Raw genomic sequence first — 23,144 nt, forward strand, 5'->3', positions numbered from 1 at the left:
CTCTTTATTTTTTTAAGAAGTTTTATTTAATAGTTCTTTACAATCTGCTTTTCTACATTGAGGTAGTTTCTATACTCATAATGTGAATTTGAACTCAAGAATTAGTTCTCTTGAAACACAGAGTATTTACATAAAAGGCAGAGTTCAAGTATGAAAAGTAGTATAGTTGGAAGAATAAGTTTAGCTTTGCTTACTTTTGCAGTAAGGCATTTTTAAAGTTGTTTACCATTGGTATTAAAAAAGCTGGTGTTTTATGTATAGTCCAAAAATACTTTAAAATATAAGTGGTACTGAGATGTTCTTATGTAGTGAGATATATAGTATGGCAGCAAGAAGCTCCAAAATCTATAGATGTTTATAGTCCAGCTAGCTCTCCTATTTCAGTATATCTTCTTTTCAGTTGTGAGTTTTCTATAGCTAATTTTTTGTCCTTAAATTCATTTTTACCTACGACCTAGTCAAACAACTGATCTGTCAACAAGCAACTTGGGTGGGTACGGTATACAGGGTGACCAACTCATCTCTGTAACTGTCATGGTTTTAAAACTGAAAGTCAGCAACCTGAGAAACCTGCTCAGTCCCGGGCAACCTTGGGACTGTTGGCCCCCCTACTTATATGTTACATATAGCACCTGAACTTATCCTTCCAGGGTACAACGTTATAATATTGTGTTTTCAGAGTACTTTCACCTGCATGCTGAAAGAATACATACTTAATTTACTGATTGTCTTTGCAAAATATAATTGTGGTAAATATGCTACCAAAATACTTTATAACTAAAAACTATTTTTGGCTTGTCTGAGTAAATGACTCTTATATCAGTAGCTCAGATAATAAAGAATTGACTATATGGGCATTTAGAAATACAGTTCCATAGGGAACAGAAAAATCAATCCTTTGGAAGATACCCCAAAACATTAAACCTTTTCTTCAGCAGGCTGACTCCTAACTCTTTAAAAACACTGTTCTGATTGTACTTGCTTTTGTATGTCCTCAAACTCACACCATTTTACATCTCTACTCTCCAGCCTTGGCAGGAGTTACCAGACAATGATTGCCATGCTTAGGTAAATTTAGCCAACAGGGGGGTTGGGGCGTGCGGGTGTGGGAATGTGGGGAGTGGTTCAAGAAAGACAAAGATCTTTGGAAAGACAGAGTGTAGTATATAAGTTCAACATTTCTAAATACTCAGTTCTTGTCACCATCTCCAAGATAAACAGATGTTTATCAATGGCCCATTCATTCTGCATGACATTACTATAGTGATTTTTTTCATAGCATGGAAAAAAAATGCAAGAGGTTGGGAAATAAAATAGAAAATATGATAGATTAATCTATCATTACTGTAACATAGAAAGCTGAATGACAGAATGGTGGTTAATATCCCTTCCTTCAGAATGTGATTTTGGGGAAAGGGGACTAAAGTTTGGAGAAGCAAGTGTATATTTATACGTGACGGTGATGAAAGGTTTTTACTTTATTTCATCTCTCCTGTATATTCTTTTAAGTTCTATTTCAGGTGTTAACCTTATATCATCGAATGTTCTGTAAAATGTGTTAGCTTAAGTCCGTGCAAGGTCTTCTATTGTACAACGAGATTATGTGCTAGAAATGTGACCACAACATGTGTATTATTTCCTCTCATCTTCCTTCTTTCTACGTTATTTTCATTAATGTTTTGATCCAACAGCAAAAAGGGGTGGGGAGGCTGCTAACAGCCTACATATTAGAACAGTTCCTTAAGGAAGGAAATGGAGGAAATCTCAGACAAAAATCAGGACAATCATTTGAAACATATGAGCTTTTTTACACCAGCTGTTAGATTCATAATGCAACTGTTTTATTTTAATCACTTGATTTTATTTATAAATTGCAATTTCCTGATCCCAAGATTTTATTCTTTATATATATATATATGGTTACTTGTATTGATATTTGTTTATGTTGGTCAGTGTATGTGTGTATGTGTGTGTGTGTTTGTGTTTATAATCACATGTGATTTTTAAGATGGTGTTTAAAAGAAGTAACCCTTCCACAGCATGTCCTCCTCACATTCTTCCACCAGAGAAGAGGCCCCCTGAGCCCCCCGGACCTCCACCGCCGCCACCTCCACCCCCTCTGGTTGAAGGCGATCTTTCCAGCGCCCCCCAGGAGTTGAACCCAGCCGTGACAGCCGCCTTGCTGCAACTTTTATCCCAGCCTGAAGCAGAGCCTCCTGGCCACCTGCCACATGAGCACCAGGCCTTGAGACCAATGGAATACTCCACCCGACCCCATCCCAACAGGACTTACGGAAACACTGATGGGCCTGAAACAGGGTTCAGTGCCACTGACACTGATGAACGCAACTCTGGTCCAGCTTTGACAGAATCCTTGACCCAGACCCTGGTGAAGAACAGGACCTTCTCAGGCTCTGTGAGCCACCTTGGGGAGTCCAGCAGTTACCAGGGCACAGGGTCAGTGCAGTTCCCAGGGGACCAGGACCTCCGTTTTGCCAGGGTCCCCTTACCATTACACTCAGTGGTCGGGCAACCATTCCTGAAGGCTGAGGGAAGCAGCAACTCTGTGGTACATGCAGAGACCAAATTGCAGAACTATGGGGAGCTGGGGCCAGGAAACACTGGAGCCAGCAGTTCAGGAGCAGGCCTTAACTGGGGGGGCCCAGCTCAGTCTTCTGCTTACGGAAAACTCTATCGGGGGCCTACAAGAGTCCCGCCAAGAGGGGGAAGAGGGAGAGGAGTTCCTTACTAACCCAGAGACTTCAGTGTCCTGAAAGATTCCTTCCCTATTCATCCTTCCATCCAGTCCTCTGAAACATTAATGAAATCATTTGCCAGAGCGAGGTAATCATCTGCATTTGGCTACCGCAAAGCTGTCTGTTGTATTCCTTGCTCACTTGCTACTAGCAGGCGACTTATAAAATAATGATGTTGGCACCAGTTCCCCCTGGATGGGCTACAGCCAGAACAATTACTTCAACTCTACCTAGTAGATACAAGTAGAGAATGTGGAGAGGGTCATTAAATTGAAAAGTAAATGTTGTATTAGTTCATTTGCCTGCACTTCTTGAGCAGAAGAAAAGGAGAACAGTTTTAATTTTGAGATGGCTCAGGAGAGGCTCTCTTTAAGTTTTTAAAATTTGGGGATTTTTTTATGATTTCTTTCTTTTGAATTTTGTTTTTGTTTTGTTTTGTTTTCCTTTAAAGATAATAGTGTTCACAATATTTGAGCTACTCTTAGGCTTTTGCTATAAGAGAAAGAGAGTGACTGGCTGATTTAAATAAATGTTTCCTTCCTCTCCACCATCTCACATTTTTGCTTTCAAGTGAACTCTTTTTTTCCCCATTGAGCATCTTGAACATAAACCTTTTTTCCAAATAAATTACTCATCCTTTAAGTTTGCTCTGCTTTGGCAAAAGACATGCCCCTCTCCCTGCACATGAAGCAGGTGGTAGAAAGAGGCACTCTTGGGCATGTAGGTAGATTTACCCCATCTCTTCCTTTTTGTACCCCCTCTATAGAGTTTCTCATTCTCTCTCTCTCTCTCTCTTTCTCTCTCTCTCTCTCTCTCTATCTGTCTCTTTTTGAGGCATTTGTTTGGAAAAAATTAATCGTTGAGATGCCCAAGAACCTGGGATAATTCTTTACTTTTTTTGAAATAAAGGAAAGGAAATTCAAACTCCTATATTGTTCTCTGTAACTTTTCAATTCTAAAATGTTTTTGTTTTTTTTAAAACCATGTTCTGATGGTGAAGTTGATTTATAAATGCAGACAGCCTAGGACATTGCTGTTGAGCTGGGGTTTAAGATGATGCCTCCATAACTAGAGGGCTAGTAAGAGCAGTTAGCATACTGTTTACACATATATTTTTATGTCAAAAAAAAACCTTTGAAACAGAGCATTATTGTCAAAGAGAAAAGAAATACATCCTGAAAATACATGAAAATGTAACTTAGTTTAGGGTGCATATTTTTCTGAAAATCTATCAATATCTGAGACCTTTTTTTAAAAATTTTAAAAGAATAGGCCATGAGAAAGAAACAGTATTGACATATACACATCTCAGCATGTATATCCTGCCAATTCTTTTGGGGAATTTCTTCTAGAGAGATTTGATTTTGGTTTTGTTTTTTGGTAAAAGGGGTTAAATTATGACTTCATGGCAAGAATTTTGCCTTATTATAAACAGGAAATGAAAAAGGGAAGGGCTTTCAGGGTGGGATAACTTGGGAGACTTCTCATTCTGGCTTCCATTTCTATGTGAATACCAGCATATAATGTGTTTTAAAAACATACACATTCATATAAATTATCTGCACAGACTTAGACCTTTGTGAAACGTAGATTAGAGCCCTTTTACAAAGAAAAGGCAAACATGCTTCAGCATCTTGGAGTATAGTTCTCAGAACTCAAGTGAAGTTTTGTGTTTCAATGCCAAGTTCTTATATTAAAAAATAAAAACTACTTGTAAGAGAAAGGTGCACGAATAAAAAAAAAAAAACTTTAAAGAAAGAAGAACCCTCTTCAGATACTTACATGAAGACTATTTTCCCCTGTTTACTGAAATAGGTAGATATCCGGTGTGTGTATTTCTTTATTACTCTCTGGTTTTTGGTCTGGCCTTGCCCTCACGGGCAAACATTGATTAGAGGAAGAACCTTCTAGCCATTTTGGCATTGATGGCTTTTTATACCAGTGTGTCCAATTAGATTGAAAAATTCTATTGAAAAATTCCATTACAGTTCACCTAAACGTTTTGTCTGTTGACTTCTTAGTCCTCAGACATGGGCCTTTGTATTTTAGAATATTTGAATTTGAGGCATTGGGCCCTACTCCCATTTTTGATTGAAGAACTTAAGCCTGGGATTCTTTCAAAGGTATCTATTCAGTGAAAATAACTGGTCTCCCATCAAATATGAATAAAATTCTCTATATTTTAATTACATTCTGGTTATCAGCAGTCATCAGTAATGTTTTTCCTTCCCCCTTCCCATCCTTTATTTTTAATTATGCCAAATATTCTAAATAATATACTTAAGCCTCCATTCCCTCATCCTTACTACTAGGGAAGGGGGTGAGTGTATGTATGGGGGGTGTGTGTGTGTGTGATTCCATCTCACCCCCTACCCCCATTTGGGGAGTGAAGCCTTTACAGTGAAAAAAGTTCAGTAATTTTGACTATTTCTAAAAGCAGAGGAAAAAAGAAATCCTGGAATCTGTGTGGAGGAAGAAAAGGTATTTGTTAATTTTTCAGCTATGTTATCTATAAATGAAGGAAAGTTTTGGCAGAATTTCAACTTGACTGTTAGAAAATTACAAACCCAGATATATTCAAAAGTGGTTTTTGTTTTGTTTTAATTATTGTACCATGGGAGATAAGTCCATTAAATACATTATTTTGAACAGATGAGAAATCTGATGCTGTTGGTGAATGAGAGGCAAAACTGGTTTGACCATGATCATTTTTGTGGTTTTGAAAACAATTTTGTTTGACCCAGTTCCTTAGTTTTTTCTTCAACTGTCCATAGGAATGATAAAAATGACATCAGATATATACTTTTCAAAGCAGGGCAGTAGCACAAATTTGTAAGTAGGACTTTTTGTTAGGTTATGCCATAGACGTCACCCAGCCACTGTGTGTGTGTATGTGTGTGTAATATGCATTTATAGTTACAGTACTAAAATGGTTACCAGCAGGTTTTGAGAGAGAATGCTGCACCAGAAAAGTGTCAGTTGCCACCTCATTCTCCCTGATTTAGGTTCCTGACACTGTATTCCTTCTCTCTCTTGTTTTTGCCCCACATCGGGTGTACCTTGTCTATGTACAGATATTTTGTAATATATTAAATTTTTTTCTTTCAGTTTATAAAAATGGAAAGTGGAGATTGGAAAATTAAATATTTCCTGTTACTATACCACTTTTGCTCCATTGCATTTACTTCTTAACCTGTAGCCTCTGAGCAGATCTAATTGCATGTAAAGGGTTTTTTCCTCCACTTTATCTTAGGAGTTCTTTGTCTCAGAATCTCTGTAGTCTCAAAATATTTTTTTAAAAAAAGTTCTCAGGGTTTGAAGAGGTGCTTCAAAACACAAGGCTAGGAACTAGAGAAGAAAAAAAGTTGGGGAAACTGTAAGGTGATTTTTTTTCTTTTTAAGTAGAAATAGTTACACAAATGATGGTGCCAGGCCATTGAAAGAGTTGAGCCTCATGTGCCCTGACTCCTCCTGAAAGGAGAGTTAAGTGGGTTTTTAGCTCAACTTGTCATTGAAATTTGTCAATGGAAGTTGGTAAGAGGCTGTTTAGAATAGTCTCTTAAATATAACGACCCCCCACCACTTCTTATGTGACCATGAGTAGCGTAGGCATGGAGATTAGTGTTCCTAGCACTGTTGAGATTTCCTGATGTGTTGCCAATCCAGGAAATGAGTAAAGTTGTTTATAAGGGTAAAATTCCTATTATCTTCAAAATCTTTCCTGTCTCCACCTGAGGAGAGTATTGTTTTCCCATCTCTTTCATGGTTTAGGACACAGAACTAAAATTTCCCTTGTGTATGCTGCAGTCCTGCAAGTTATGACCTAAGTAGGCAGACAGCAAATAAAACCCATTAGAAGACAGGAAGAGGAGCGATAGGTTATCAGGAAGTTGTTGGTGGGGTGAGCAATCATATAAAGTTAAAGGGTACACCAGAACAAGGAAATTAGGAAGATGAATTCAAATACTGGTGATGAGGGTTGCCAGTCTGTTTATGAATCCCCAAAGTTTATGATGTTCCCTTGCCTGTGGGCTGTCTTTACCCAGAATGAGAATGGAAAGCTCAAGATTGTTCCAATTCTTGGAATCCTGTGTTCCTGGTTAGCCTCCAGAGAAAAGGAATTTGGTTTTGGTCTTTATTATAATTTCAGATTCATGACTAGGAGTGTGAACTTCAACCTATTAGATAATATTGTTTGCACTTCATAGCAGTGGCAGTCTTTTAATTTCTGGGCCTAAAGGCTGAGGACCGAACTAACATGGACTTTTTTTTCCCTCTATCACAGCCAAGGCTATTTCTAATTAAAGACCATGCTGTTTCAGTATATACATTTCTTAAGCACTGTCTTTTCCCAGACAGGTATCCTTAACTATAATGGTAAAGTTATTGCCTCAAGGAAGTTAACAGTTAATGTTCTTCATGCTGGGATTTCCTTTGTTATTAAAGATTTCCCCATAGTTTGACTGTGTTTCAGGTATGGAGTTACTTCTCAGTTCACAACTTAGTCATCCTAAAGGGCTAGGTGGAATGGAAGTGGGGAGTTTCTCAAGTGAGTAAATATTCAACCATTCCAGGGGAGAGGTGAAACTGCTAAGTCTTTTGGTTGTCTGGGAGGCAAGGTGAGCATTTCTGGACACGCTGGTTAATTTTACTGTCCAGGTGTGGCATTTCTCATCTATAGGGATACTTTTAATGTTCCTGTAAACTTAAGAATACTCTCAAGTGAACATTTACTTCAAGGTAGGGTTGAAAGACTATGGGGGAAATATGACACCCAGAGGAATTGCTGGGGGTACTCTACCACTCCTCCCCATGTGCAGCCATCTCCATTTCCTGTCCACCCACTTTTCATTTCCTGTTTTTCACTCACTGCCCACCTTGCATGCATTAGGCCTACCAGAGGTATTGATTGCTTAATCCTACAAGATATTTAGAGTTACTCGTGCTTCCTAGTTTTGAAGGGTAATAGAGGCAACTGAGAAGACAAATGTCTATTCCAGATCCTCAACTTACTGGGCAAGAGGTGAGGGAAGAAGCAAAATAACCATGCTTTCTTATTACTAAGGAGATTTTTAATTTATGTTGTGTGGGGTACAAGAGATTCCTTTACTGGTCTAGGAAGGGCAGGGAGTCTCAACACTTCAATTCATCCTCTTCCCTCATATCCTGAGACATGTTTTTTGGTGATGACATTTCTGAGCTCAGCTGCAGATGGTGTCTGTGGGAAGTAAAGCTTGGTGAGTGAGTAGAGGGCCCTGCTATCCGTAAGAAAGCAGATGAGGATTGCTTTGATGCCCTGGTGATTAATCACTAAAGTGCCAAAATGCTTTGGCCACTGAATTGCTCTCCTACCTATTTCAAAAGTTAGTCCAAGGCTGAGAGAAAGGGGCTGATATGAAGTTTGTCTTTAATACTCTCTAGATGGGTGCATGTTAGTGAAACTTACTCAATTTGTAGCCCATAGCCACAGCATACTTCTCTGGAATAAGAGAATATAGCCATAAAACAAGTTCACTTAGACATAGTTTTCCTAGGACTTGGAAATAGATGGATTTTTTAGGTGTTTTGCTCTGGTGTGGTTGTAAACAATAGATAATGTTGATAGTTCCAAAGGAATGAAGGGCATTTTATCCAAGCCAAACCATCTGTACAGAGATGCAGCACAGAGAAACCCCACAAAGGCTACAATGTAACAGAGCTAAGTGAAAAACAAAGCTTGGGTCTTGGAGGATGTTTTTTTCTTTACCTTCAGGAGCCTGTTCTGATGGCATGTCAGGGAGAGGATCTTTTTACCTCCTGCGTCTCAGAACTACAACAATACATACCTTGTAGGTGAGGTGAGGATCGACTTGGAGACAGATAACCCTCCTACCAAGGGTAATGCAATTTCGAATGCTTTTGGGCCCTGGAAAAAAGAAGCTGAATTCAAAGACTTAGAGAAAACTTAGGAGTCTGATCCCTTTTATAAATTCAGGAACTTCTGAGTGTGGCCTTATTACCAGTATTTGTATTTTATGTTAGGGAGCCAAAGGCCTCACACAATACAAAGCAATAGGAGAAGGAGATGTAAATAAGGGGAAGAAGGAGATCTGTAGAGCAGTCTGTTAGCTGGGCTGCAGAAAGACACTTAGGGTATACTTGCTTTTGAAAGAAGACATAGAGATATGGGGTGGAAGGAAGAATTATGGTTGGGCTAGTTAAAAGGGATAACTGCCTTAAGTTTCATGGTTCATTTTAGGGAGGCCCCATTAAAGCAACACCTTGAGTAAAGAGTTCCTCTTGATTACAGTAGTGTTACCTTTATGGTTGGAGGATGGGCCTTAGAACCTTAGGTTGGGAGATGTTTTGAAGATGTTTTCACTTCGGGAAGCTTGATTATATCAGGCAAATTACATGGGAAATTTTGCCTCCCACTGCTACCTATGTAGTTCAAGAGAATAATTAAGAAATGAGGAAGGAAAAAAAAAATGAGGAAGGGATGGTACGGATGCATCACTTTAAAAAAGTTACTTGTATTTTTGGAGTTTTAAAACTCTTGAAAGTGGTTTTGTGTATTTTAGGCTAACCTGGAAATCAGGGTTATTCCTCTCTCCTTTTTTTCAGATCCAAGTGAAGGCAGTGTGTAGAAGAGTAAACAAACCAGAATATGTGAATTAGAGTCACAGACTGTTAGAACTACAAAAGGACATTAGTTTGTCTAGTTCAATGCTGTCTTCAGCCAGTGAACAAATAGGCCCAGGAAGGTTGAGAACCTATGGTTTGGGGAAGAAGGAGGGAGAGAATAGGAACTAATGTTGTCCAGGAACTCATCATGTGTCAGGCACTGTGCTAAATGCTTTACTTTTATTATCTTGATCATCAAGCACCTTGAGGCCAAAGGATGGAAGGAGTAAAAGGAAAATCCCTCTTATTATTCTGAGCAGTAAGTAGGTGATAAAGGGGAGTGGCAGATCACTTTTTCCTGTCTAACTACATAGGGTTAAACTACAGGAATTGAAGAGTCAGTGTTTGAGAGTGAGGTTAATCTAAGGAAGTACCCACTAAATAGTTGAGACTCATGATTAACTTCTCTATTTCAGGGGACCTTCCAAAAATGTGATGGTCAGAGGTAGGCTAGAGGCAGAGCTAGTAGAGAACAAGATTACTTTTGGCTTTGGTGTTGATTTGAATTCTAGAAAATCAGTCCACAACCTGAGAATTAGATTAATCTTACAAATAAGGAACAAAAGTGGGGCATCTCATCCTATGGGGTGTTCAAAGAAAATGGTATTCATATCCTAAGAATCAAGGAGATAAATGTCTTTGGTGACTGTGCTTGTTTTGGGGTTTTTGTTTTGTAGCACACTTTGAAGTCATGAAACAATTTATAATTTTGGAAAGACTCAGTGTCAAGTTCAATGTTGATAGGAGCAGGTGGCAGCCTGAATATATTGCTATTAAGAATGAGATTTTATTCCTCGTTGTTTGATATGATATCCCAAGTGTTGTACCACGAGGGCTGCTTCGGTAGGGACCAGTAATGTCATTAGCAGAGTCATGTCGTAAGTACAGGACAACTTCTGGGGAAGATTAAGGGAGAATCTCAGTTTTTAAAGAAGCTTCTGGATCAAGTGAGTTGGGTCTTATACTTGGGTGAGAAGTAAAGAATCAGTATTTATAAGTCAGCACATTAATGCAGGCTATAAAATAAAATAGCAACCTAGTACAGAAGTAGCCAGAGCCAAGAAATAATTCAGAAAGTTAGAGTTAACCAGAAAAGATTCTTTGAAAGTAAAGAAGATAGGGGAACAGATGAGGTGTTCAGATGAAGAAAACTTACAGAAAAATGTTTATGTGTGTTTTGTGCAGAAGGCTATGAATGAACTACTCAGGATGGTAAAGGAGAAGAATATTAAGAAATAAAGTTGGAGGAGCAGTCTTGTGGGCCTGAATGAGGAGTTCAGATTTGATTTGGTAAGCATTAGCAGGAAGCAGAGCATGATGGAATGAATATGATGTTGAGGACTTTCGCAGATGTACTGGGTCAAGGAAGCTATCTTGGTAGGATATTTTTTTTCTTGACCAGATATGGGGCCCTGAGGGCTTGCACTTGAGTGGGACAAAGAGAATGAGAAGAAAAGAAGGGGGTCCATAGGAGTTAGCAAGGCTTGATGATAATTTGGATGTGAGAGATGACCCCAGGACATTAATCCTGTTGATGGTGATGAGAGCTTGGAAAGAGGTAGCTGCTTTGTTTTTAAGAATTAGGAAGTGTTTACTTCATTAACCAATTGATAGGATACGTCTTTGTTTAGTATTTCAAGGTCTGGGGGGGAGCGGTCAGCACCCCTAGGAAATAGTGAAGTGTGTGGTGTGCGTCCAGATGATCATCTGCACTCTGCCCTGGGCAGGTGGGAGATCCAGGTGAAAGAGAGTTTATTGCTGGAGTGTTCCCGCAGACTTTAAGAATGCTATCCCTCTCCAGATCTAGGAAAGAAAATAGTTTTTTGCCAGTTTCCTCCCCTTTAACGTTTTGAAAATGGGATATGACTAGCCTGTGGCAGCATGTGCCTGTGGATGCACAATTCTCTGGCTTGTTTCTTGGAAGGCCTTTTTCTGTCCCTCCCTGGGGGTCATTTGTATCTCTGGTTCCTGCTCCCAGAGCCATAAAGTGGGAGCCCCCATTTATTAATTGGGTTGGGATTGGGGAGGGGGTCCACGGGGGACTCTTTAGTGCAGCAGGCGGGGGTCTTCCCGAATGAGCCCATTAGCCAGCCCCAATGGCAGCTGAAACGGGGCCGCAGCCAAGTCCTCTCCGTTTCAAAAACCCTCCATCGCCTGCAGCAGATCAGAACAAGGCCTGCGGGAGCCCTTAGCTTCTGATTGCAGCTGTGAGGAAGGACAAAACAATTTATAGGAAGCCAAGTAGCTCCTGTCTCACTATTTCTTCCCTTCTGACTTTGGGGAGGAGTTAAGACTGGGATGTGGTCCCCCCACACACCATAGCTTCTTACAAGGCAGGTATAGGCCTACAGTTGGAGAGAACGGTAGTGAGTGTATTTGTGCTAATGGGACATTTATGTCAGTGCTCTGGATGTATTTACACATGTCCTTGCTTTTTTCTTCCCTCCACATGCAGTTGTATTTGATACATGGTCCTCCCTAGGGCAAAGCCAAGCGTGTGCTCAGATAGTCTCAGTTGTATGTTGGGCAGCATGCTTATCACACTCTTTCTCCATACATCTATCTGCCTTGTTCCTTCTCTGCCTTGTCAAGATTCAGGGTTAGAGTCAGATCACCGTCTTAACATCTCTTCATAATAGAAGGAATTTGGCATTGAAAAGAAGGCCTCCTACTGGGACTCCCTCATTTGTCCCTTTGGTTAAGCCAGCATGAGAAAAGCAGGCATCTCTAGGGGAGCTTCTTTCTGCAGCGGCCCAGAGAGAAGGTGTGAAGGGCAGGAACCCCTCACCTCCTGGTAAAAGGAGGTGTTTCCTTCCTCACAGAATCACAGAGGGCCAGACCTAGAAAGGAACCCTAGAGATCACCTAATTCACTCTTTCAGTGTACAGAGTGGGGAACAGCTTTGGGGAAGGGTAATGTGTTGCCCACTATCTCATAGTGAGTTAGTTGGTGGCAGCCAGCCAAGACTGGAGTCCAAGAGGCCAGAATCTTAACCTACTTGAGTATAGAGCCCCTGACCTTAAGACTGCCAACTCCCGTGAGCACTGACCTTTCTCAGGAAGGGAAGGTGGGCTGTGAGGTTTGGAGGGGGAAAGGTAGATTTGAAAAACATTAGTAGAAAAACTGAGAAGTTTTATGTGTTTTTACCTCAAAGACTCATCTCTCCATGACCAAATTGTACAATTGTAATTTTTATGTAGTCAGGAGCTCTGTTCATTGGGGATGCAAGTGGCAGCCGCTGCCAAAGATCTTGATGCCCCCAGAGTTACCCCCAAGTTCCAGGAGCACTTTGCCACCAGCTCTGAGGTTTGGAAAGCAGAAGGAAAAAACCCTCTGAGGCCCAGTCAGGCTCTTTTGCGTTACAATATAACTATAGAAAAGCAAAATCTGAAGGAAGGGAGGAAGAACATGCCTCACCTTCTAGGAAACAAATGAGTTATTCTCTGATATTAGTGGGAAACGAGTTTGGGGGAGGGACCCCCTAGTCCTCTCCCTTACTAAGTTTGAGTTGTCTGTTTTTTCTCCTTTGATGAGGCAGAAGGAAGGTGGTGTGGTGCCCCACAGTGACCTAAGCCTTAAATAGTGTGTTTAGTGAACAAGCACAGCAGGTTCTGAAGTTATCTCACTTTGGTGCTGACACTATCCCTCTTTGGACCTCTCTGAGAGGTATCCTTTCTAGTGCTTATCTTCTGAGCATACGAGTGTGGGAGCCAGTGATGTGTGTAGAGGGAAGTGCTAAAGAATCTCTAAGCTGGAATCAGAGTCTTGGAGAGAGAAAGGTACCACTGGGCAGCTTAGAGATAGAGTTATAAGCCTTGGTCAGAGGGGCAGTGGGTCTGCAAAAAGAACATTGTATGCTGATGACAAAGAAACAGATCCTAGTACATAACCTTTACATTTTCTCCATCATTGATAATATTGGGGGAACTTGAACTGGTCTCCATGCAGATTCCTCCCTACATAGGGAGTATGTATGTTAGACTGACTTGTCCAAATTGCATCAAGTCTGCTGTCCCCTCACAAACCTCCTTTCTGTCTGGGATTTTGTCTGTCTGTCTAGGATTTTCTTGTTTGTTTGTTTGTTTGTTTTTGCCTCCCAGTCATTCTTGAAGAAGCTGTTTTGGACAAGGCGATGATGATCTGATCTAAAACTAGATGACCTCCTCTTGAGTAACCTTCTTGCATTAACTTTGCATTAACCTTGAACCTTCATCACCCTTTATAATTCTGAGTTTCACAGCTTCTGGTTCTGTTGAATTTCTAATTTATCTCTTAAGTATAGGAATCATTGTTTTTAGTTTATCAGACTGGGAGCTGGTTCCCAGAAGGTATGACTGTTAGAGCAGTTATAATTCTCTCTGGGCGCATACTTAAGGTTCATCTTAATCCTTCCAGGCTTTGTGAATTCAGGTTTGAGGGAATTGGAAGAGTGGTGACCATTACCATCACTGTTACCTACTAAGGCCCTATTTCCTGGGTGAAAGACCAAATTTCTCTTTGGTGTCTAGTCCCTTGTCTCATGTCTAAAGTAACCTGTTATTTTCCTTTACAGGTGGCAGCAGCGGCAGGAAGGATGGCCCTTGAGGAATTTGGTGAAATCCATCAGTCACCTGGCATCTGGAGCTCTTGACGAGTTCAGTGTTTCATAGACTCTATAGCCAGGTAGGGACCTAAGACCAATCAGAGGTTTCAGGTACACTTTTGTAAGGAATTCCCCACCCCCTACATACAACTAGTCTCAGGGAAGTTTCTTATTCCCAAGATCTCCAGAAGAGATCTCTGAAAGTTTCTCCAGACTCCAAACTCTGGATATCCAGAAGAGATCCAGAAAGTTTCTCTGACTTTTTATTTGATGCTATTATGGTATCCTACCTTCTCATTAAGTTTTTCCCCCTGGTTAGAGTAGGTGACCCTCTTTATTAATATTGACAGTCATTTCATTCCTCTTCTTTCCTCTTGGCCCACTTTGCTAATGGGTATTCCTCTTTGGTGGGATACTGATGTTCGTTACTCTTAGCCTCTCCTCTACAACACTCATCCCACTTACCCATCACTATCACCACCACCACCACCACACACACACATACACACAGGCTTGCCTTCTTCCCCAAGAAGCTATTTTCTCTCCCTTTCTGAGTGGGATTGGGCATGCTGTCCCTTCTTACTGCCTCTCATCAACTTTTCTACCTCCTTTCCAGATTTGATGGGAGCTCCCACCTGTCCAGATAATATATAAGACACAAGAAGTAGAGGCCTACAAGCCTGCTTCTCTTCAGCCTCATTGCCCAGAACCAGGCAGGTCAGGAGTCTCCAGTGCTCACCCCCACCCTTCTTGCTGCCAGGTAGGTGGCTCTTCTGTCTGCCCACTAACCCCAAACAGGGTCGTATTTCTTTCTGGAAGTATTTTTCTCTGTTGTTAAATATCTCCAATAAGGGGAAGACCTTAGTGACTCACCTCTCTGCCTTGTGACTTCCAGTTTTAATCTTTAGCTGGATTAAATATCCACCCCTTTCCAATAGTTCAGAATGATTTCCCCCTTTTAGTGGGTGTGGGAATAAGGGACCAGTAAATATGATATTTCACCCTGGAGTGTAAGGGTCTAATGATGGGCAGTACTTCTCTTGGGGCTGAAAGTCTAAAGCCCCAAATATCCATTCTGCCCAGTGGCCTGGCATACTTGGAGAATACCTTGATCTTTCGAGGGAAAGCTGTGTTTATCCGGTGTCTATTCCCAAGGACAAGGATCTCAGGCTCTGAGAATCTGTCTTTATTCATTCGCAGACCTCTCCTGGGAGTAAGAAAAGATTACTATACAGCAGAAACCAACCACCAGGGGCACCTGGGTGGCTCAGTCCGTTAAGCATCTGCTTTTGGCTCAGGTCATGATCCCAGGGTGGACCTGGATCAAGTGTGGAATTGAGTCCCACATCAGGCTCGCTGTTTATTGAGGAGTCTGCTTCTCCCTCTGCCTGCTGCTCTGCTTGTCTCTCTCTATGACAAATAAATAAATAAAATCTTTAAGAAAAAAGAAAAGAAGCCCATCACCAGGTGATAGTGTCTGGAGTTCAGGTGACATAGTTCATGTGGCATTATCCGGTATCTGTAAAAAGTTGGTAGGGATGCCACAGCCGCTCCCGCCACTGGATGTGACATCAGCTTACCATTTGCTTTTAGGCCTCCTCTCTCAGCAGCTCCTCTCTTACCCCTACCACAAGCAGCAGTTCTAATAGGTGCCAGCCCTGGATAATGTACACCCTCCCTGGTTGACACATACCTGGGATGCAGGATGGATGGGAATGCAGGAGATGTCCCTGGAAGTGGTCGAGTGGTAGTACCTTCATGACTCAGAGATCATCAACATTCATAATTCTGCCCTTCCAGATGTCAGTCTTGGTGTCTGATCCCTCAAAGCCGCAGGGCCACTTGGGCAGCTGCAGTCTTGGTTTCTGCCACACGAGGGTGCTGCTGACCAATTAAAACTCCTGCCCCTTAGCAGACAGGAGTTTGGGTGACAGGGGCACCCTTTCCTCAAGACAGGGATCAGAAACAATCTGAGAGAGCCTGAGAGCCAGGCCCCAAGAAGCCAGAAGAATGATTAATACCACTTTCTCTTCCTTAGAAATGGCCTGAGACCCTGAACAGGCTGCCCTAGTGGCCTGACATCTCAGTATGTTTCCATCTGAACTCAGGAAGCCTCCAGCTCTGGGCACCAAACATCTTGCATAGGTGCTTTTCTCCCTCAGGGTGTAGTAGGTTTCCGCTGTCTCCAACACCTCCACTGTCTCCCTGCCTCTTAAACAGTCGCTTTCTAGTCCAGAGAGTAGGGGTACCTTTGGTTTCCAGAGAAAAAAAATCTCACAATTGTTGGGAGAGAAGTATCTTTCTTAGTGAGAGAGTGTTGGGGAGAGGGCTGAGAATGGGAAAGTTCAGCCTTCTGTGTGCCATCACCTCCCCTATCACAGACCTGGAGAACTCAAGATGGTCCAGTAGACGTTTGCAGCTTGAGTGGCTGGAGGACACCTCAAAAAAAGGTGTCAGAAAGCCGGGTGGGGAAGGGGATGCCTTGGCCTGTGAGCTTTAAACTGACCTTGTATGGGGCCCTTTTGGGGGTGAGGTATCCCACAATTGATCCTCAGTCTTCATGAAGCCCTTCCAGGCTGAACAGGCTAAGGGAGATGACAGAGGTTTTCCTCCTCCCTCCTACCCCCGTGCCCGAGGGCCCCTCCCCAGGAGGACAGCTTGATTAAACAGTCGGTGCTGCTGGAATTACTGCACAGCTGGCGCTCCCCCCAGCACCCCGAGCAGAGCAGCAGCGCAGATTAAAATCTCCAATTAGCGTTAAAGTGAAGTGAGGAGGTACTGAGGCTGCCAAGGAGGCCAGGCGGGGGCCCTGGGTCGGCAGACACCCCCACTGGTGCCTGGGTTCTGAGCTCCACCCCCCCAGTCATCCCTTCTTTCCTAGCTCCTCTCGCAATAGCTCTCAGTGCCCACTAGCTTTGCATTGCTTGGGGCCACAGGACTTTCTGGGGGGGCAGAGGGTGGAGCAGATGCCTTACCTGACAAAATGCTGGGGACACTGTAAGTGTGAAGGAAAATGAGCGATCAGTGCTTGTCAGGGGAGACACCCTGCTCACAGCGTGCCAGGCAGCCAGGTTGAGGTGACTTCACACGCCTGCCGCTGCTATTTGCCTAGAGAAAGGGCAAACAGGGCAGGTCCTCCAGACCCAGACCGTCTTACCTCTAAGGTGCTGGGTGTTGTGGTGCCCACACAAACATCCATCCTTGTATACTTTATACTATCTGACCCATCTGCTCCCACCCAAATTATGGCTCTGTTCTTCCTCATTCCCTCTGTTAGGCTCAGCTTTCTTGTAGGTAGGGGTAGGCACAGCCTAGCTTGAGAGCATCGCCATGCCCTGCCACCTGGGTCCCAGCCGGCTTCTCATTGCCTTCTTTGCAGTTTGGGGAAGAGCAGGGATATGCCAAGAATGGAGGCCTCAGACTCTCCCAACCTCCAAACATCATACCCCGTCCTAAGGGCCCTCTACCATTTACACATCTGCCCTTCACTTACCAAGCCCAGAGGGAGGGCAGCACAGCAGCCACACCCTCTGACTTCCCTCTGCCCCTTTAAGGGAAATGGAGGTGGGTACCCAGCTGACTGAACCTACTCACACCTCCAGAAATTAGACACCAGGGCACAGTGCCACCCTCCCAGGCTGGCACATGCTACCCTGGCAGAGGTTCAAATAACACCACCCCCCTTCATCCTCCCACCCCGATGTCTTCCTCTTCTCTCTCCCTCTTTCTTCCTCTCTCTCTCTCTCTCTTTTTTTTCTCAGCTCAAAGCACAGCTGAGCCTTAAAAGGAAGGGGGGAGACCAAGCTGGGGCGGGGGGGTGGAGAGCTCCAATAGCACGTTTTCACCTGCCATTTAATTGGATGTATTTTTAATTAATGGGACCTCAGGGACCAACATGAGACAATCTGATCTCTGAATAGGGACAGGGGAGGGATTGGGTTAGGGAGGAGGATTGGGCCACTGGGTGCGGTTACTGGGAACCCAGGCCCATCAATCACTGGCCACTTTGCGCTCTGGCATGGGGAATAGTGAGGTGGAGGAGGAGGGGTGGTGCTGGGGTTAGTTGCCAGGATTTCCCCCCAACTGCCAGGATCTCCAAAAAAGGATAGAACTATACTAGTTGACTTGGGTCTGAGGCCCAAAATTTCAGCCAGGATATTAGGTAAGGCAATTTTCTTGCTCTTAGGATTTTGTCCAGTTGGGCCTGTCCCTGTGAATGATGTAAAACTGAAAGGAAAGTAGGGACAGAGTTTTGAGGTCCTTGAAGAGAGAGGGCAAGAGCTAGGGACCATAGAACCAGAGACTGTATGAGAGGAAAGAGGAGGGCAGGGTTTAAAGATATTTCTGAATGTTCAGACATAGGAGAAGTGCCCTGGAGGTTATATGAAAAGCATGTAAGGCCTGATGCCTTTGGGGTGTGACTCATAGAAGCTTACTGCTGCAAGGGGAGAACTTGGAGTTCATCTTGCCGAACACTTCACTTTACAGATGTGGAAGTGGAGACCCAGAGAGGAAAAATCATTTGAATCCTGTCCTGGAGTTGCTTTGTGTTCCTGGCTTCAGAGAGTTCCTGGGAACCCAAGGCAAGGTAGGTAGGTAGGTAGGTAGGTAGGGCTTGGGGAGGGAAGTCAAGGGAAGAGGACTGGCAGGATTATTACTGGAGTCTCGTATCTCTGGCCTCCAAGACAGAAGCAAGTGAGGGGAGTCGGGCAGATGCATTGTTGGAGGAACATTTCCCTCATACACCTAGTTCCAGAGGTCATCTCATCTGTTCCCCTGCTTCCAAGTAGACAGATCCCTGAGATCCCCCCACTCTCATGGGATTTTACTATACTCTGTAAAGTCCACAATGTATCAACTACCCTAGTTCCTTAACTAGGAAATAAGTTTCGCAAAAGTGACTAAATACTGAGCTCCTTTGAGATCTTATTACAGGTTTCCCTGTCACAGTATAAACTGCTAGAAAAAATTATGCTGAAGAGTGGTCTTACACCTCTTGTCCCATGTCTAGGCCTTAAACAGAGAGGGTTAAAATTCAAGGCTCTGAAGGCTGAGTCAGAAATGCCTCTGTATTCATGCGGTGCCATGGCCCCAGAGTACTTAGTCAAGCCCTATCTGACTTTGTGCAGTGTTGGTGCACAATGGAGAGGAAGGAGTGTTTCCAGCTGTCCACATCCCCACTCACTGTTCAGACACTAGGGTTAAGGAGGGAAAGAATGAAGGAGAAAAGGGGCTTTCCCACCGGGTTGCCAAAGGTGGCATTTCCTGGCATTTTTTTCCTTCCTTAAGAAATTCAAGATTCTTTGTTCTGTGCTTCATGAGAGTAAGCTGGAGTCAGACAAGGGTGGGCACAGAGCATGGAAAGCAGTGTGGATAGAAACTTCATAACACTTTCCAAGCCATCACACCTTTCCCCTAATCCCAGAATTATCTTCTCTCTTAGTATCCCATTTTTTAAAAAATATTTTATTTATTTATTTGACAGACAGAGATCACAAGTAGGCCGAGAGGTAGGCAGAGAGAGAGGAGAGGAAGCAGGCTTCCCGCTGGGCATAGAGCCCAATGCGGGGCTCCATCCCAGGACCCCGGGATCATTACCTGAGCCAAAGGCAGAGGCTTTAACCCACTGAGCCACCCAGGTGCCCCAGTATCCCATTTTTTTAAAAAGATTTTATTTATTTATTTGACAGACAGAGATCACAAGTAGGTAGAGAGAGATGGAGAAGCAGGCTTCCCACTGAGCAGAGAGACTGATGCGGGACTCGATCCCAGGACCCTGGGATCATGACGCAAGCCGAAGGCAGAGGCTTTAACCCACGAGCCACCCAGGCACCCCTAGTATCCCATTTTATATCCCCAAAGTCCCTGAGGAAAAGCAGGATGTGCCTCTGTACGTGACCCACATTCACCCTGTCTTACGTTTAGACCTTCAGGATCATCTCCTTGCCTTCTCTACAAACAATAAATGAGAAGGACCCCTCACATCCCCTCAAGACAGTCTGGAAAGAATCCATCTGCCTCTTCCCCTGCTTCCAAGGGCCTATAGTAGTGGGATCTGGGAGGAGAACTGTGCCAGGAAATTGAAAAGGAAGATTCTCTTGTCTGGGAAGGTCCAGGAGGAGCCTGAAAAGGGGGAGAATATGGAGAGGGGAAATTTGGGAGCTGAGGCCTGTAGTCCCATCTGTGGGGCTGGCTGCCTAACCCAGGGTAGGCCGTTCATACTGACTATTATTCACAGGATTTATTAGAGGCTCTTGTTTACAGAGCTACTGTTTCTTCTTTGAAATACAGAGCAGGAGCAGTGGAGAAGAACAGCAAAGAAGAAGGGGAGAGGGTGTCAGGCTTTCGGTAGGCCCTTTCTTACCCCTTTTCCACCCCTGCTCCATCCCTGCTCCAATATTGGAGGGTCCAAAAGGCCCTTAAAGCATTTGATCTAGATTCTGGATGTTTCTCTAAGGAACAGGGCTTCCCTCCCCAGAGTCCCACTGGCCCTGCCTCACAATCCCAAGGTTTAGGCAAGACGCCAGATCTACAGCCCTGGAATCAGAGCCTGGAGCCTGGAGTCTAGAAAGATTGCTGAGCCTTTGCTGGGAAAGAGGAACAGACTTGAAGTAAGTGGGAGGCAGAGGTAGCAGCACCCAGAATGCCCTGCACTTTGGAGAAAAAGGAGCTCTATATTGGCCCAGGGTTTAGCTTTTACTCTGACAGGACTCCTCCTTTCCTCCTTTTCCCTCAGTGTAGATCTGGATGTCTGAACCTCCCACCTGACACCTCAAAAGTTGTTATACATATCCCCTCTCTAGTTCCCCAGACCAGGGAGGAGGGGAAAGAAGGCATCTCAGAGGTGGCAGTACTATGCTGTCTATCTGTCAGCACCCAGGGAGGCCAAGGAGAAGAAACAGTGACCAGAGAGGGAACCAAGAGGTAATACCTGCTCTTGAAACAGTCTCTTTATCCCATCCTTTCCGGCACCCCCGCTCGCATGCTGACAAGGCTGTGTGCCCAAGTGTGCCAGCTCTCCTGGCTGGCAGTCCTGCTCTGCCGTGCAGGCATCCGGCTCTCTGCTCCTGCACAGAGCACGTGCTGGGGTCTCTCACACTCCTTTGCTCACTCATCTCAGTCTGTCTGTGTTGCAGATTCCTAGGGATGAGAGAAGAAACTGTGGCCCTGTGAGTAGAAAGATGGTGGACTTGGGGTCCTTTGGGTGCATATCTGCCTCACTGGAGGGCAAGGAAGGAGAAGGCTCCTGGCAGCTCCCCTGAGCTCGGGGTTCTGGTGACTCATAGCAATGGGGGCAGCTCATGAAAACAGAGGGGAAGGGGGCCCAGGCTTGTTAGAGCTCTCTTTTTACCCCAGTTCTCCCCAACTCTGAGCTATTTGGATGAGGTTCTTTCATCTGAACTGTGGGGCAAGGAGAGGCTCCAGCTATGAAAGAATAGAGGGAAATGGGACAGAAGAGATGAGGGGAGGTTGAGCATTCCCAGAAAGAGGCTTTCCATTGAGGAAAGGATAGGCGAAGCTGGTAGTACCCTGTATATGCACTGGCTCACAGAGGGTCCTGGGCATTCACATGTGCAGGCAGACACAACTCCTCCTTGGAAGGACTGTTGCTTAGTCTCACTGCCCTCTTCCCTGGAAACAGACACCGTAGATCATCAAAGATGCCAATTGCCTCTTCCCTCACAGGCCAGGTGGGCAGTGTACATCTTCCCTACTCTGAGTCATGGGGATGGGAGGATATTGTGTTTGAGATCACATCAGCAGAAAGGGGCCAGAAGGTGGACCAGGAGAACCATTCATGCCTCTGACCTCAGTCCAAGGGACCTCCTTGTTTCCGCAAAGGGAAACAGGGATCTTTGGTACAAGTGTATCCAGACAATAGTGCGGTGAAAGATGGGCTAAGTAGGAGGAGAGTTTTCTGACAGAGCCCATTTTCATTTGCCTATTTCATTGCTCGCAGCCCTCCAGCTTGGGGTGAGGGGGTGCTCTCTGCTGGGCTGCTTCTGGAGATCCAGAGATGGTTTTGGTTGGAGAAAGTGATAGACCAGCCACTTTTCATTCTCCACTCTTCCTCTAGGGAGACAGACCTTCTCTACTCCCCCAGCTCTCCCTGGCAACATTGGGAGCCCAGGGCCCCCCGCTGGAATACTGATAATAAAGCTCAGTCCTGAACTGAGCCAACACATCACTGGGCTCTGGTATAGAAATGGTGCTGTGAGGGGAGCCTGGGTGCCCCAGGTGGATATAGGCAAGTGTGGGGAGTTTAGACCCAGGAGAGATAGTAGAATCACTCCTCAATACCACACACTCTTCCTCTTTCTCAAACTTTCTCCTTGGCCTCCCTTTTCTTCTACCTCCCTTCAGCTAGCTCTACTCCTGGCCACCTCACCTCTTTGAGTCTAAGAAGATATGGTAAATAGTTGTCTGTTCCCTACACTTTTCTCTCTCTTCCCCTACTCCCAAGACCCAGCCAAGAGTTACCCCATTTGAACTCTTTGTACTAGTGAATGCCATCAGGATCTGAACCCAGAATTCCCAGCCTTTGCCGCCTCCCCCCAACTCTGAGAATGCCACTCTGACTCGGAAACTGACTCTTTAGTGCTCACCCTCCCCACCAGAGTAACCAGGCCAAGACTGGTATGTCCACTAACAACAAGGCCCCTGACCTGAGGCAGAGGGCTGCTCCAAGGGTGCAATGAGGCCTGGCCCTAAATGCAAGTATGCCTGTGCATTGGGCACACTGGTTTATTAGTGTTATTTCAGCATTGTGATGCAGAGAGAGTAAGTGTAACAGCTGCTCCTTGCTTGCAGTGTTTATTGTTACCTAGAGACAACCTCCTGGCTTTTTCCCAGCTCCCCCTCCCCCCCAAGCCCAACCCCCTCCCTGCCAACAGTCCTACTCTCCCCACACTGATGGGAAATTTATAGCTTGCCCATACCATGCCTTTAACCCTCTCCTGTCCATAGGGTAGGTGGGGCAAGGGAAGCCAAAGAGAGCATTGGGCATGCTCAGGCCCCACCAGGGTAGAATGGTTTGCAGAGGAAGGGAGGAAGGGAGGACACTGCTCCTCCCCAGTCTGTGTGTCCAGACTCCAACTCTCATGTTGAGAGAAGAGAGCTTTGGACCCCAGCATCCTCCTTAT

The 23,144-nt window shown here is 44.3% G+C and overlaps 1 protein-coding gene across 7 annotated transcripts in view; it reads left to right on the top strand.

The window, feature by feature from the left end:
- The window catches only part of CDK12 (cyclin dependent kinase 12), an 83,568-nt gene that overhangs the window by 48,540 nt on the left and 11,884 nt on the right, over window positions 1–23,144 (top strand). For 2 of the 7 annotated variants that reach the window (XM_032319618.1, XM_032319619.1), the window contains exons 14-17: window positions 2,040–2,457; window positions 13,972–14,081; window positions 14,618–14,761; window positions 18,490–18,589. In XM_032319618.1, the coding sequence (XP_032175509.1) occupies window positions 2,040–2,457; window positions 13,972–14,068 (515 nt within the window). In that variant the 3' untranslated portion in view covers window positions 14,069–14,081; window positions 14,618–14,761; window positions 18,490–18,589. Of the gene's footprint in view, window positions 1–2,039; window positions 3,932–13,971; window positions 14,082–14,617; window positions 14,762–18,489; window positions 18,594–23,144 lie in introns of those variants that run through there. The other 5 variants (XM_032319620.1, XM_032319621.1, XM_032319623.1 and 2 more) reach the window with 5 other exon arrangements.

This window comes from Mustela erminea, chromosome 18 (genome assembly GCF_009829155.1).
Source record: "Mustela erminea isolate mMusErm1 chromosome 18, mMusErm1.Pri, whole genome shotgun sequence".
NCBI lineage: Eukaryota > Metazoa > Chordata > Mammalia > Carnivora > Mustelidae > Mustela > Mustela erminea.